Source organism: Wyeomyia smithii, chromosome 2 (assembly GCF_029784165.1).
Source record: "Wyeomyia smithii strain HCP4-BCI-WySm-NY-G18 chromosome 2, ASM2978416v1, whole genome shotgun sequence".
NCBI classification, from domain to species: domain Eukaryota; kingdom Metazoa; phylum Arthropoda; class Insecta; order Diptera; family Culicidae; genus Wyeomyia; species Wyeomyia smithii.
Genome location: NC_073695.1, coordinates 57225816 through 57243325, shown reverse-complemented (window position 1 = coordinate 57243325; position 17510 = coordinate 57225816). Strand labels below are relative to the sequence as shown.

The 17510-nt window shown below is 39.7% G+C and overlaps 1 protein-coding gene across 1 annotated transcript in view; it reads right to left on the bottom strand.

Annotated features, from left to right (window-relative positions):
* LOC129723142 (nose resistant to fluoxetine protein 6-like) overlaps window positions 1–16948 on the bottom strand; it is a 39469-nt gene extending 22521 nt beyond the window's left edge. Inside the window, exon 1 of the mRNA XM_055677147.1 lies at window positions 16616–16948. Within this exon, the coding sequence (XP_055533122.1) occupies window positions 16616–16706 (91 nt within the window). The 5' untranslated portion in view covers window positions 16707–16948. The remainder of the gene's footprint in view (window positions 1–16615) is intronic.
* Between the last annotated feature and the right edge of the window lie 562 nt (window positions 16949–17510).

The window sequence follows — 17510 nt, the reverse complement described above, 5'->3', positions numbered from 1 at the left end:
CAGTGACTTGCAAGAAATCGACAAATTCTAATGCTAAATATCATTCATAAATTTCACATCTAATGAGAAGGAGTGGTGTAAGCGAGACGCAATTTAATAACAGATAAGTTAAACGGTTTTGAACTTATTGGTATAATCAATAAATCATTACCGCCGAAAACTCTTTTTTCCTTTTTCGTTTTCTCGTGGCGGATTTTGCTTCTCTTTTTATCTTTTGTTTTGGAAAAAGTTATCTTAAAATAAATACACACTGTGGTTTATTTTCCGTATTGCACCAAAACAGGCGCGCTGAAGCATTCTGCATTTCTTGAATGCCACCCAGAAGAAGTCTCAGTATTCAAATGCTTGTAAGTAATGTATTCCGTTTTTTATAATCAGAGCGACGTAGTTGGGATTGCTACAAATATCTATTTGTTAAATTAAAGCTACGTGGTCAACATCTCAAATTGGTACATTATTTTACATTTTTATAATTCTAAGCATGCAAGTCAATGAGCCCATATCGGACGAGTCCACATGACAGTGCAGTCATAATACGCGGTATGCATAGTTGATTGTGCAAATATTTTTAGCTGGAATTTTGCAAGCTGTTTGTTTACATTATTATTGTATGTTCAATTCTTGCTGGGTAGACACTTTGAGCAGAATTTATTTCGTGGCATTCGACACTGGCCTCTTTTTCGATTCCGCTTGCAAGCTTCCTTACTACTGCAGATTTTTCAAGGAAAATGAAATCGTTCATAAAAAACTCCGGAAACCTATTTTTCTGGAATTTCACGCAAACAAAAAATGGATATTTGTTCTTACTGTTTAAACAGCCACATGCACAATACAAAGTGAAAAATTGCAGAGGTACATTTCAAGTAAAATCAGTATACATATTCTGATTCTACAGTAATTTTACTGAATTCCACTGTGATTATCATTAGAGTAAATGTAAATGCATAATCTAATTTTTTGAAAAATGTGTCTTTCTTAATAATGTTTTTTTTGGTTTATGATATTTTCAAGTAGATGGTTTCCGTGGTTAGTTTTCTGGGTATTACAAAACCAAAGTTCACCCTAAATTATTTATTTTAAAATTATGAATAAAATATTTATTTTTAGATGAATTTTCTATCGTTTTTTAACTTCTCTTAACTTTGATTTTTCGTGCTACTATTTTTCCAGATATCAACCTTGTTAATTGCTAAAATTATGTATATTGATTTTAGATTATGATTTTTCAAAGCAAGAGACGTTTTTTAGTTTTTATGTAAGTGGTTGACTCTGTTTAGTAAATATGTTTCTCTCAGATAGATAAATGAGGCGATTTATCCTTCCAATGCAAGGAACCACATTTAGTAGGTGGACACCTAACGGCGAGCTCCCTAGCCGTGGTAGTAGAAACAGGCCATTTGGTTGTCAAACAACTTTTAACATGGGTATTTTTCTCAGGCTCTCAGGATCACAATTCAGCAGCGTTTCATCAATGAGCTTCTACATCCGCAAGACGTGACCGCCGCGCCGCTACCAGAAATGTTCCCCGACTGACGGCGTCTGATTCGCAAATCGTTATCACCGATGATATAGTCAAGGTAGCAGGTATCTGAAGTGTTCCACCGGATGCGGTCCAGATGGGATTCCTTCAGTTGTCATGAAACGCTGTATATGTACACTTTGTAGCCAATACTGCTTTTATCACAGTTTTATAGCGCTCAAAACAGCCAAAATAGTGCTATAAAACATTGATAAAACCTGTTTTGTTACTTGGGATGTGTTCCCGGTCTTCAAAAAAGCTGTAAGTGAATCGTCTCGAATTATCGCGGTATAGCCGCTTTGAGTGCTACCTCTAAGCTGTGCTTCGCTTGCTGGCTCAGAGTTATGTGCAATATATATTACCGGATCAGTACGGTTTTATGTCTTAACATTCGACGACAAGTTAATGCTATTTACACCGATTTATCTGCGGCGTTTAATAAAATGAATCATCAGATTGCCATAGCCAAATTTGACAAATATGAACCTGGCATAAATGATAATTGGCTTGTCTGGCTCGAATCGTATCTAACTGGCAGACATTTGTCCGTCAATATCGGTGACCACATTTCCTCACCCTTCTCGTTTGGTATGGTGTTCCTCATGTTAGACTATTTCTACTCTTGCGGAAAGGATTGTTCCTGCAACAGCAGTTGGAAGCCTTCGCTGACTGGTGTCAACTCAACCGGATGTCGTTGAACGTATCCAAATGCTCGACCATTTCGTCTAGTCGTAGACGCTCCAACATCCATTCCAACTACGCTTTGACAGGCATTGACTGTTGAAGCGCGAATTGACGGTGAAGGACCTGGGGATCCTGCTCGACACCAAACTAAACTTCAAAAAGCATACATCGTTTTTAAAGCCTCGTCGCAGCTAGGATCTCTGTTTCGCCTTATCAAACTTTTTGGCAAAGTTTTCTGCCTGAAAACTCTGTACTCGGCAACTGTTCGGCCGTTATTGGAATATGCGTCTGTGGTTTGGGCACCCTAAAATCAAGATGGGAAGAACCGCGTTAAGGCTGTTCAACGCAGAGTCGTCCGCTTCGCTTTACGCCATCTCAGGTGAGCAAGTCCATGCCACCTACCCTGCTATGAAAGTCTTTGTTTTCTGTTTAGGTTAGAACTGTTAGCGCAACTTGGCTGAAGCGTGCTTCATAGCAGACCTTCTTCAGTGTAATATTGACTGCTCTTCGCTACGTAGTTCTTTGAACATCAACATATTCCGCCGCAACTTCCGATCGCACCCGTTCCTCTGAATCTCGCGGGCATAGACTGATTATGGCCGTCGTGAACCAATGCGTAATATTTCTCGTGTGTTTAATGGTTGTAACCATGTTTTTAACTTTAATATGTCTTACCAAGCGAACAAACAGCGTGTTTTGTGTTAATTTTAGCTGTTATTATTAGTGAGATCATTGTGGAAAACATCATCATCATCATCTGTTGACTGAATAAATAAAATAAAATAAAGAACTCAATATTGGAAAGAGGCTCCGTATAGTAGAGCAGTTAGCTCGAAACGGAAGGGACTCACACATAATCACGGATATAAATGATTGACCTATCACTTACTTCAATAGTGATACTGCCAATAATATGAAATGCGAAGTGTTGTATACGTTATGTTTACGAGAAAACTCATTAAAGTCTCTGTAAAAACGGTAACGGTTGGGGACACCAAAATTCACAGGAATGGTTGAACAGCTATAATCTTTCATTTTTTTTCGGTTTGAGCTTTTGGCGTGCACCTGTGTTGACCAGTGTTATTCTTGAACCCAACGAAACTGATTAAGCTGATTCTTGCCACCCTTGACGGTTTTTCATCATGCGTCAGCATAACAAGCGTAATTTCGGACTTGTTCGTGACGTTAGTTGCTCAGAAGCAGAGAAACGGGTTGAGGAATCTGACAATGACGTTAACCGCGAAGTGAAACGACGGAGAGCAACCGCAAACAGGAGGAGAAATATAATAACACCTGAACTACATAATTGGATCTCATGCGATCGTACAACATCGCATTCGGCCTCGCGTCCATTCGGCCTCGCGTCCATTCGGCCTCGCGTCCATTCGGCCTCGCGTCCATTCGGCCTCGCGTCCATTCGGCCTCGCGTCCATTCGGCCTCGCGTCCATTCGGCCTCGCATCCATTCGGCCTCGCGTCCATTCGGCCTCGCGTCCATTCGGCCTCGCGTCCATTCGGCCTCGCGTCCATTCGGCCTCGCGTCCATATGCCTCGTGTCCGTATGCCTGCCGTCCATTATGCCTAGCGTACTATGCCTCGCGTCCGTATGCCTCGCGTCTGTATGCTTAACGGGGTGTAATCCTGCCATACAAATTTAACTTATAACATAATTTATTCTAAGCGGTTACATTTGGTTTTACTTGCGGTTTGGGTTGTTATCTGAGCATCTTTGAAGTGTCGTAGCAGCCAAATAGAGCGATGGCGGTTGATCCAATCACCGATCAATATGGAGACTGACGAGGACAATGGCCGAACCTTGCTTCGCCAACGATAACGGCGTCTATGTGAAGCCGAAGATTCACTGCTCACGGGGGATTGCAAGCACGACCCTGCGACCTTCACTGGCAGCGTACGGTAGGCTGAAAGCTGGATGCAGAAGATCCCCACTAAGTTAAGTGTACGGGGCGATTCTATCTTAGCCTGCTCGGGCCCCGTGATCCTTGAAGCGTTCCCAAAACCGTACAGGCTCCGAATGCTGAGGCAGAGAGTGGCGAGGGTAGAGCTCACTCAGTTTATTCGGCTGATGGAACCGGAATCGGCTTCTAGTCCCCAAAAATGACGGAATATTGGATGGCTTTCCAGCTAACGACTTTACCGGTGAAAAAACTCCGAAAAAAGACCGATAATAAAAAAAAAGACCCAGCTGGACCTGTCCAGCAGCATTAGTCTCAGATCAACAATACTATTGTCCCACTCTTAACCCGTTCCGCATATTTAGTTTTACAATTTCCTTTTTCTTATTCTATTGTTTTAAACAGTTAACAATAAGTAGTTCTTCCTTTTTCCACGCTATACAATATCTGAACAAAGAATAACTTTTAGCCTTACTTTATATCACAATTTTCATACTATTTGACTAACCGTACTATTAGTTTTAATACATTCACTTTTGCACGTGTAGGCTTAATTTTAAGGATTTTTTCAACTGTAGAAACAGACATATACTTTAGTTGAAGTTATAATAAATTTTTTGTAATAATCCACCTTTACGTGCCGGCACGCACTTCTACTATCTGTGTCGTTTCTGACAGATCGAAAGGTTCATCGTAGTGCGCTGAGCTTTTTATGCGGTTAACGGCGGAAGTTGTCAGACGAGGCAACGGCAAATCCGAATCTTCCCGAGAGATCTTTTGGCCTACGTCCGCTGAGTAAACCTCTCTTATGATCTTCTGTGAGATGTGTTGTACGTATACCTCACACTCACTGTCATCCGTAACGGGCTTGTATGGATATGTGATTCCTCCGTGAGTGACTCACCCGTTTAGTACAACTTGGATGACCATCACTCACCGAGTCCACCTAACCCCAGGGACGGACTTCGGGACCATAAAATGAAACTCCCTTCAGATTGAATCGAGCTAAGTTTTGTGGCGAATGACACAACACAAAATTGTAACCCAAGTGTTACAGCAATGAAGTACGATAAGGGATATAATCACTGAATGGCAGTTTCAAAACCTCTAACGAATATGAGAGGTCATTCATTTATTACGTAACGTACTAAAAAGAAGGGGATATTCAACGAAGAATTCCATTGCGCGAGGCCCCCATGCAAAATTGCGGTATTTAAGGGTGGGAGGTGTTTAAAATTGCCATAATTTAGCGTTACGTAATATGTGAATGTCCCTAATGATATGATTTTATAATTGAAGAGTATTTCGACGCAAAATTTACAACTATTTTAAGAAACTAAGGCAAAAAACTTCAAAAAGAGATAAGAAACAACAGTTCTTATGAGAATCTATTTTTTTGTATAAGGGGCCATCCACATACCACGTGGACAGATTTTTACCGATTTTGACCCCCCCCTCCCCCTCCGTGGAAAACTGCCCATATAAATTCTAAAAAAAATTGTATGGACCGTCGACATTAACCAACCCCCTCCCCCCCAAGCTGTCCACGTGGTATGTGGATGGCCCCTAAGCGTTTTGTGGGTCCATTAAATGAACTCGGATCAACATCAAATTTTCATGGCTTATTTTTGGAGTAAAAAGGAAACTTTTTCCGCCCGGCGCTCATCGAAATCGCATGATGTTACAAAAATGGCCACTCTACTGTACATGCAATACGCAAAATACTGAAAAAAACTAAGATGATGCAATTCCGCCTATACCTACCAAACGAAACTCATTTTTCCTGCTCAGGATATCTAAAGCGTTCAACCGATTATATTTGGCATCTTAACGATGATATTTTTAAATCAGTCTGCAAATGTGCTGATTCATATCCCTCATTCCGAAACTGGGATAGCGGATACTTATTTGCATATATTCGGTCCACCTAGGTTATCCCAAGATGAGTCGTTGTCACGGAATACGCTTTTCTCCGACGCACTGTGGTTCGCGAATCCAGTTCTAAGCAAATGTCCTTCTACGGCTGCGCATAACAGTCGCTAGTTAAATTGGCTAAACCTGTTTTCTCGGGTGGGGGACTGTTATGCGATGTGAGTGCGTTTGTCCACGTGCCGTAAGGGAAGAGCGGCCGCATCAGTGGTTACTCACCACTATAGTTTATTTACTTGTTGTCGTCTGTCGTTTTGGTGAAAGATCAGTGACACAATTTGAGTGGGATTTCCCGAGCTAATATTCGCGTCGCAGTGACTTGCAAGAAATCGACAAATTCTAATGCTAAATATCATTCATAAATTTCACATCTAATGAGAAGGAGTGGTGTAAGCGAGACGCAATTTAATAACAGATAAGTTAAACGGTTTTGAACTTATTGGTATAATCAATAAATCATTACCGCCGAAAACTCTTTTTTCCTTTTTCGTTTTCTCGTGGCGGATTTTGCTTCTCTTTTTATCTTTTGTTTTGGAAAAAGTTATCTTAAAATAAATACACACTGTGGTTTATTTTCCGTATTGCACCAAAACAGGCGCGCTGAAGCATTCTGCATTTCTTGAATGCCACCCAGAAGAAGTCTCAGTATTCAAATGCTTGTAAGTAATGTATTCCGTTTTTTATAATCAGAGCGACGTAGTTGGGATTGCTACAAATATCTATTTGTTAAATTAAAGCTACGTGGTCAACATCTCAAATTGGTACATTATTTTACATTTTTATAATTCTAAGCATGCAAGTCAATGAGCCCATATCGGACGAGTCCACATGACAGTGCAGTCATAATACGCGGTATGCATAGTTGATTGTGCAAATATTTTTAGCTGGAATTTTGCAAGCTGTTTGTTTACATTATTATTGTATGTTCAATTCTTGCTGGGTAGACACTTTGAGCAGAATTTATTTCGTGGCATTCGACACTGGCCTCTTTTTCGATTCCGCTTGCAAGCTTCCTTACTACTGCAGATTTTTCAAGGAAAATGAAATCGTTCATAAAAAACTCCGGAAACCTATTTTTCTGGAATTTCACGCAAACAAAAAATGGATATTTGTTCTTACTGTTTAAACAGCCACATGCACAATACAAAGTGAAAAATTGCAGAGGTACATTTCAAGTAAAATCAGTATACATATTCTGATTCTACAGTAATTTTACTGAATTCCACTGTGATTATCATTAGAGTAAATGTAAATGCATAATCTAATTTTTTGAAAAATGTGTCTTTCTTAATAATGTTTTTTTTGGTTTATGATATTTTCAAGTAGATGGTTTCCGTGGTTAGTTTTCTGGGTATTACAAAACCAAAGTTCACCCTAAATTATTTATTTTAAAATTATGAATAAAATATTTATTTTTAGATGAATTTTCTATCGTTTTTTAACTTCTCTTAACTTTGATTTTTCGTGCTACTATTTTTCCAGATATCAACCTTGTTAATTGCTAAAATTATGTATATTGATTTTAGATTATGATTTTTCAAAGCAAGAGACGTTTTTTAGTTTTTATGTAAGTGGTTGACTCTGTTTAGTAAATATGTTTCTCTCAGATAGATAAATGAGGCGATTTATCCTTCCAATGCAAGGAACCACATTTAGTAGGTGGACACCTAACGGCGAGCTCCCTAGCCGTGGTAGTAGAAACAGGCCATTTGGTTGTCAAACAACTTTTAACATGGGTATTTTTCTCAGGCTCTCAGGATCACAATTCAGCAGCGTTTCATCAATGAGCTTCTACATCCGCAAGACGTGACCGCCGCGCCGCTACCAGAAATGTTCCCCGACTGACGGCGTCTGATTCGCAAATCGTTATCACCGATGATATAGTCAAGGTAGCAGGTATCTGAAGTGTTCCACCGGATGCGGTCCAGATGGGATTCCTTCAGTTGTCATGAAACGCTGTATATGTACACTTTGTAGCCAATACTGCTTTTATCACAGTTTTATAGCGCTCAAAACAGCCAAAATAGTGCTATAAAACATTGATAAAACCTGTTTTGTTACTTGGGATGTGTTCCCGGTCTTCAAAAAAGCTGTAAGTGAATCGTCTCGAATTATCGCGGTATAGCCGCTTTGAGTGCTACCTCTAAGCTGTGCTTCGCTTGCTGGCTCAGAGTTATGTGCAATATATATTACCGGATCAGTACGGTTTTATGTCTTAACATTCGACGACAAGTTAATGCTATTTACACCGATTTATCTGCGGCGTTTAATAAAATGAATCATCAGATTGCCATAGCCAAATTTGACAAATATGAACCTGGCATAAATGATAATTGGCTTGTCTGGCTCGAATCGTATCTAACTGGCAGACATTTGTCCGTCAATATCGGTGACCACATTTCCTCACCCTTCTCGTTTGGTATGGTGTTCCTCATGTTAGACTATTTCTACTCTTGCGGAAAGGATTGTTCCTGCAACAGCAGTTGGAAGCCTTCGCTGACTGGTGTCAACTCAACCGGATGTCGTTGAACGTATCCAAATGCTCGACCATTTCGTCTAGTCGTAGACGCTCCAACATCCATTCCAACTACGCTTTGACAGGCATTGACTGTTGAAGCGCGAATTGACGGTGAAGGACCTGGGGATCCTGCTCGACACCAAACTAAACTTCAAAAAGCATACATCGTTTTTAAAGCCTCGTCGCAGCTAGGATCTCTGTTTCGCCTTATCAAACTTTTTGGCAAAGTTTTCTGCCTGAAAACTCTGTACTCGGCAACTGTTCGGCCGTTATTGGAATATGCGTCTGTGGTTTGGGCACCCTAAAATCAAGATGGGAAGAACCGCGTTAAGGCTGTTCAACGCAGAGTCGTCCGCTTCGCTTTACGCCATCTCAGGTGAGCAAGTCCATGCCACCTACCCTGCTATGAAAGTCTTTGTTTTCTGTTTAGGTTAGAACTGTTAGCGCAACTTGGCTGAAGCGTGCTTCATAGCAGACCTTCTTCAGTGTAATATTGACTGCTCTTCGCTACGTAGTTCTTTGAACATCAACATATTCCGCCGCAACTTCCGATCGCACCCGTTCCTCTGAATCTCGCGGGCATAGACTGATTATGGCCGTCGTGAACCAATGCGTAATATTTCTCGTGTGTTTAATGGTTGTAACCATGTTTTTAACTTTAATATGTCTTACCAAGCGAACAAACAGCGTGTTTTGTGTTAATTTTAGCTGTTATTATTAGTGAGATCATTGTGGAAAACATCATCATCATCATCTGTTGACTGAATAAATAAAATAAAATAAAGAACTCAATATTGGAAAGAGGCTCCGTATAGTAGAGCAGTTAGCTCGAAACGGAAGGGACTCACACATAATCACGGATATAAATGATTGACCTATCACTTACTTCAATAGTGATACTGCCAATAATATGAAATGCGAAGTGTTGTATACGTTATGTTTACGAGAAAACTCATTAAAGTCTCTGTAAAAACGGTAACGGTTGGGGACACCAAAATTCACAGGAATGGTTGAACAGCTATAATCTTTCATTTTTTTTCGGTTTGAGCTTTTGGCGTGCACCTGTGTTGACCAGTGTTATTCTTGAACCCAACGAAACTGATTAAGCTGATTCTTGCCACCCTTGACGGTTTTTCATCATGCGTCAGCATAACAAGCGTAATTTCGGACTTGTTCGTGACGTTAGTTGCTCAGAAGCAGAGAAACGGGTTGAGGAATCTGACAATGACGTTAACCGCGAAGTGAAACGACGGAGAGCAACCGCAAACAGGAGTTTATACGGTTTTCGTAGCCAGATGAGATCCTGCGGCATGCATGTCCGTATGAAATTTGCATTCTATAGGACGCTGATTCTCCCGATGGTGCTCTACGCTGCCGTAATCTTGCAGACCGACGTAAGCGCCAAAATGGTCGATTTGTGTTTTTTGTGAATAAACGATAGAACACACCAGATAGGACCTATAGGCACCGAAATCTTATCAAAAGTGTAAAAAATAACGTCATTAATTCACGAAAACGAAATGACGTAATCGCCATTTCTACTCAACGTGACGTAAATCCAACTCAACCATTCAACGACTCAAGAACTAATCAAGCAAATTAAACTCAGCGGGTCAACCGAAATTAAAAAACTCATATTATTTCATTAGTTTAGAAGTGTGCCGGGTCCTTGAACGATCGCTTTTATGAGTATTTTGTTTTCAGTGCAAACGGGAACGTTTTTCCCAAAAAATGCACCTTTTGAGCGCTAAAAATTGCATTAAAATTTTTTTTTTGCGGCAAAATGTAACCGTATGTTTCAAGAAGCGATCGTTCAAGGACCGGCGAATTTAATAACGAAAAGTAAAAAATAAAGATGAAGGAAATCGGTTCAGTAGTTTTCCCGCAATCAGGATCACGACAAAGTCATTTTTCGGAAAACACCATTCCGAGATAATCGCGTGTAAAGTTTCAAGTTTAGCTTATGCGGCCGTGGCGAGGCGCGCTGCAAATCGCTCTAACTTTCTTCCTATTGCTCAGATCTTTATGAAAATTTGTGAAAATGTTCTCAAGATGTTGTATTTGAAGATAATTCAATAAAAAATTTTTTCGTTTTTTTGAATACCAAAAAGGTATATAACCCCTAAATCAGAAACGATTGTATAAGTGAGTGAGTTTTCCATCCTTGGGCCCAATACCACACAATATGAGAATTTCTGGAACCAGAATGATACCCAGAGGCCAGAAATTAGGCCTTTTTTGAAATCCAAGATGACGACTTCTTTTCTCTGGAAAACATTCCAAAATTATCGAATACCACTCAATATGGATATTTCCGTAATCGGGATGAATTTCTATCCACGGATTCAGCTTAGCAGTGATGAAATCGAGGTAATTGACAAGTGCGTGCACCTAGGCTAACTGGTGATTACCAACATCGACATTAGCAGAGGTCCTATGGTAGGAAATCGTGCCTTTTTTGGACTCCGGAGGACGCATTGCTTGAATAAAATTTGTCGCGGCACGAAGTTGACTATCTACAAAACTTTTATCATACTGTAGCTCTCCAAGGCCATGTTCGTGGACAACTCAAGCGCACTTGCTTTTTGTACGGAAGAAGTACATTAAAGATGGCACAGGCCACGAATGCAATTATATTTCAAACCAGATTCATTGCCGAAAAAGCATTCACGAATCGCGACTATTTGCCTGATTATGATAAAAAAATTGTTGAGGGACTTGTCGCATACTACGATGGATGTACGTTAATCGGTTATAACAGTGAAAATAATCGCTGTTTCTACAACAAAATGACGTTGGTAACATAACTTTAGTTAATAAACTTTTTTTGTACAAATCATACGTTCGGCAATGTTTTGTGATTATACTAATGCATTATGTACAGATCAGATTGCTGAAGTTCGTCCTAACAGTTATTATACAAACGTTTTTGGAAAAGCTTTGTACTGAAAATTTTACTCGCTGTCGCATACGTCAGTCTGCGAGATTACGGAGGTACGGTCATGAGTATTGACCAATTAAGTTGGCCGACCGGCCAACACTTGGAGTCTAGAATTCTAGGAGCGTAGGATTCTGCGTTTAACACATGACGTTAAACTGGGGAATAGAGTGCGGCGCAGGCACATGAACCACAAGGTGTCCGAAGCATCCCAGCATTTGGATATTAACAAGCTGATACGGCAGGCTACAGTAGGCTGGCCACGTGTCACGAATGTCGGAGGAACGACTATCGAAGATAATATTCAGTGTGGTGTGAATGCTGACGCCTGAACGGCGGATGTTAAGAAGTGATTGGAGAGTACTAGCATAAGATCGTGTGATGTGGAGACGTATTTGGGTTCGGCAGTAGGCCGTTAACGACCTGTGGCCATAAAAGTAAAGTTTGTTCCACTTAGTATTTGGCCGGTTTCTTTTATTTACTACAACGCCTCTAGTTGTCGTACCGCGAAACTCATGACCGCGTTATGATCTGGAAGGGTTGTTTACTTATTGGTAAAATATTCGTTTGGATTGGTACACGCGTTGAAAAGTTATCCAAGATGGAACGCGAGAGACGAGAAAAAATTGTGCACACCTACATTGAAAACCCAACATGGTCAGGAGGAATTATCACCAAGACTCTCAAACTACCGAAATCGACTGTGAATACCGTGCTCAAACGTTACCGGGACAATTTGACAGTGAACCGCACTAAACAAACCAGATGAGAAGCGGAACGTTGGACCTGAAACTACGAGCAAAGGTCATCAGGGCAGTCCGGAATAATCCTGGAGTCTCCCTCCCTCGAAGTTGACATCGCTGCGCCATCTTTTTGGCCAAATCGCAAACTAATCTGAGCATCGGTATTGAAGCCCTAACTATACCAAGAAACTTTGTTGAAGACCGGAAATCGATTGGTTAAACCGTTAGAGCGTTAATAATTTTGTTCTGAAAGATTTAATTTCTGGCCAAGTGTGTACACACTTAGATTTTATTGCCGAGAACTCAACAGCTGATAAACTCAGCGACAAGTTCTCGGCAGAATTTTTAAGAACTTCGGCAAACGAAACGTCAATACTTGCTGGTTTACGGTAAATCGATATATTTGCTGAATGTTCGTCGAAATATACTGCTAACATTCGTTAAAAACTTCGCCGAGCTCAATCAGCTGTTGGGAAGTTTGCCGAGATAAATTAAGGTGTATTAGGTGCGCATCCAGGATTGCAGCTGTTGACTAATCCTGCGATCAATAAATGTAATGAGTTAAGGCAAAGTCCTAATCATATTTGATATCTAATCCGTCAAATCATAGGTGAGACCTATAAAATCGTAGTCCTCAATCGTTCTTAACACTAACGGTTGGCTACGAACTTTGTAGTACGAAGTAAAAAGGGCCCAAAATTGTATCCTGTCTGGAAACCTGGGAGCTCAAATGAAAGCTCATGGTGTTCGAAACATATGTATGGCGCCAACTTTGATAAATGCACAAGTTCAATTTTCGAAAAAAAAAGGTTTTTGAAGATTTCTCATTTAAAAATTTCTAGCTTATCACTTCAATTTTTTTTTGTTTTAGAATTTCCAATGGACTCTTTATGCTTTAAACTGAGAGCCAGTTTTTTTCAGAGCAATTCAGGGTCCCAAGCATGAATTACCTTTTTTAATTATCCAAAAAGTTGATGTTTTGAATTATTTCGACATTTATGTAATAAACAATAATAATTTTCAAGTCACTCTTTAACATAAACTTCCACAACAAACAGTACAAACCTTTGCAGCTGGACATTATCTGTCTCGAACTGTTCTTAGAAAAGGTACATTCAATAGTATGGGCATAAAGGGCGGTATGAACGTCCTGTGGCAACAGATGTACCAGTGAACAGAAAGTTCAAAGAGTACCCACAGAGAACAGACGTTCATCTCATTTACAAAAGATGTGTAAAAACTTGCAACCGTCATTTAACACGAAGTGGTAATGCTCTCACTATGTGGCGCTCGCATCACTTAAAAAACCTAAATTAATCCACCTAGCGGTCAGTCCCAGCCTTTCTCATTCACACTTATTATTTGTAAAAATAGACGAACGCTTCAATCCAATGAATGTATATTCACTCTTTAGGTTCTAAAAATTGATGTTGTAATCTATACATATAAAAATGCAGTCCGGTCTGTCTGTCTGTCTGACCCATATAGGCTCAAAAACTACCGAACCGATCGACGTGAAAATTTGTATGTAGGGGTTTATGGTGCCGATAAAGGTTCCTATGATAATCTTCTGGAAGGGAGGGGTCCCATACAAATGAAACATAAATTTCTGCACAACTCAAGAACAAACCAAGCGAGTAAACCGAATTTAGCACGTGGATGTTTCAAGGGGTTACACACACATTCCTACACATCTCGAGAACTAATCAACTAAAAGGAACCAAATTTGGCAGGTGAATATTTTTAGAGGTAACAAATATGTGCATAATGGCTTGACACCCCTCCCTTTTCTATAAGGGAGGGGTCCCATACAAATGAAACACAAATTTCGCACAGCTCAAGAACCAAACAAGAAAATACAACCAAATTTGGTATGAGAATGCTTTTAGAGGTAACAAATATGTTCCATAATCGACCTCAGGCAACATTTTGGATTGTAAGATGCAATATCCGGTTTCTGGAAAACAACCAGAAATGGCCGATTTCCACCCAATATACTAATATCCGGATCTAAAATGATACACAGGAGCTCAAATCGACCACAGATACCATTTTGAATTCTCTGGCACAGATACCATTTTGAAAGGCGACTTCCGGTTTCAGAAAAACAGCTGAAAATGACCAAATACCACCCAATATGAGTATCTCCGGAGCCAGAGTGTTGCTAACCTCAGAGTGAAGCTAACCTCAGACACTATTATGAATTGTGTAATGGCAACTTCTAATTTCTGGAAAACAGCCGAAAATGGCCGATATCCGTCTAACATGAGTATCTCCGGGTCTAGAATGATACACAGCAGCTGAAATCGACCACAGACCCCATTTTGGATTCTAGGTTGGCGACTTCCGGTTCCTGGGAAACAGCCGAGAATGATCGAATAACACCCAATATGGGTGTTTCTTCAACCAGAATGACGCTCAGAGGCCAGAAATTATATTAAATACCATTTTGAAATCCAAGACGGCGACTTCCGGTTTGTGAAAAACAGCCTAAAATAACCAAATACCATCCAATATGAGTGTCTCTGAAACCAGCATGATGCAATTAGCTAACAATTGACGTCAGGCACCATTCTGAATTGCTTAATGGCAACTTCTAGGAAACAGTCGAAATGACCGAATAATACTCAATATGGATATTTCCGTAATCGGGATGATGCATAGAAACCAAACATTAACCCTGGACACCATTTTGAATTTAAAGACGACCACTTTTAGTTTCTGGAAAACAACCAAATAACTAAATACCTCCCAATATGGGTATTTCCTGTGTCAGATTGATGCCAGAAAATCTGCTGAAAATGACCGAATACCACCCAATATGAATATATTCAGAATTAAGGCGATGTAAAGAAGCCAAAAGTCGAGGATGTTGTCACTTCGATAAAACCAATCATTTCAAACGATTTGTAATTTGACTTTGATCATATCCTATGGCCGATTCGTCGTGCATTTGCAGACTTTAAACACATCGCAAGGAATCAATGAATTTGGAACGTTCAAATAGTACGATACCACATTTAAATTATGTTGAGGCCACATATATCGATCGAAGCAGGTATAGTTTCAAATAGTTTTTGAATTTCTTTTCTTTTCATAACTTTTTAGCCACATACATATCAAATTGTTATGAAGTTTGTTATTTGTAAGTTTGAGAGATGACTCGTTCGTATGACACTAGTTATGTTCAAATAAGTCATCAAGAATTAAAGTGTGCATCCGCTACCACTGAACTGATAATGAATTTTAGTATCGAACATCCGGTTTATGTTATAACTGTGAATTTCGAAACACGGGTAAGTTCTTTGTTATTTTTCAAAACATTAGCAGCAAACCAAAACAAAACAAATCATGAATTGATAACGACCGGCACAAAAAGATTCAATTGCGCTAACCATCACCCCTTTGCCCTGTTATAGTTCACTACAAAATCCCATGCTACCGATGAAATTTGACTAGATTTGATCTCCGTTGATTAATGTAATGTCTAGAACACATGCTGTGTTTTGATTACGCTAATAGCAATTATATACCTATCCCATACGTTTACTATAGGCCATATAGGTATCATCATTGAATAATAGATTATCGTGAAAATGAACACAGAAATTCTCATGCTGTTTTGCATATTGTTTGTGTTGGTATAAAGTCTCCCACAGCCGAGCCGAACGAAATAATCGTAGCTCGAAGACAATAAAAATGAATGGTTCCTTCATTTGGTATTTCATACTGTGCTCATTTCTGGATGTTGACGAGACTTTTTTTTGCTATTTTGCTAACAGAGAAATATCAGTCACAATTAGTTTTGTGATTAAATACAGCAAATATAGATTACAAACTCCAAAAAAGTGGTTATTATTAGGCATGTGAAAACATAGAAAAATGCAGAATGCAATGTACCTACATTTTGAGATGACACGATAAGATCTTTGCCTCAATAACCAGTGATCAGCAAGTACAAAATAGTTTAACTACTTTTTTAAAATTTAATGTTTATCAAATGCATGAAGATTCTTGAAGCAATATTTTTGACGCTCAAAACATTTTTGACTTCCAAAACAAAGTTTCATTAAATGTTTCATACACATCATTTTTTCAGCCAAACTGAAATTGATTCTTTGTTAAAACACCAACTAATTTTCTTTGGAAAAATTAAGAGATTCTCCATACTAGTCTCAAGATGTTATATTTTAGCACAAAAATCTTTTTTACTCAACAATCTACATGGGTTCATGATGTATGGTTTTATTTCACGAAAAGTAGATATTCACTTCCGAGTGCCTCATGCAATTTGCTTTTTTATGTAAATGGTTATTAAATTTATTAAATTTAGGCATTAGTAATTCGTCAATAACAGTAACAGATCACTCACGGTCAATGAACGATTCTCCTTTCACAGCACATCCCATGAAGAACACGACCAACAAGCCCCAAATAAACGAGGTTGGATTTTTGACAACCATTATTTTTTTAGGAAACACACTATGTGGAACATTAAGTTTGGAACCTATTTTTTCACAATTTTTATCCACTATTTTTTTGTTCTTCTCGACTCAATAAGCGAGCCCAATCAGTTTTGAATACTGCTGCTGCTGCTGCTGCTTTCACGACCGGAAAATTTCTTCTGTTCGCAACGAGAGTCCGCGAGTAACTGTCGCGGGAAGTAACTTTTTCTTTCCCGTCTAGTCCCTGCCGTATTCGCGCCACAATTCCGATATTATAACAGTGCCGCTTCGTGTGCGCAATTAGCTCTGTTCTGGGGGCATGTAACATCATCAGGTATGTTGCTCAGCCCGTCCGTAGGGTCCGGGCGTGCGGCATTTCAACGTTTGTGCGAAATAGATGAGCCGACAGGTTTACCGACTGCACTGCACTGCGTTCCCCTCCTTCGTAGTGCAGATCATCAATCCCGCTGTTCGATTTTCGATCTATCAAGTTTCCCGATAGAAGAAGCTAGATATTTATGTATGTCACACGCGACGATCATCTTCGGTGAGTAATTCCTGATGCAAGCAGGGCGGGTTTCATTTTATTTTTTCAAGAAACAGAGAATCACGGTGCGCAGTTTGCTACGGTATAGAGTAGTACCGTTTTGCTGGATTTTATCAGGAGCTGCATTGTGTATGATAGCGACCATGCTCGCAGAATCGGTTGTCGATGATGATTTACGTCTTAGTGCTAGTTTACCGTGCGTCTCCATGGAATAGTTTTCATCTTGTTCCTTTTCTCTTAGAGTAGGTAGGGGGAAGTAGGTAAAGACGGACACT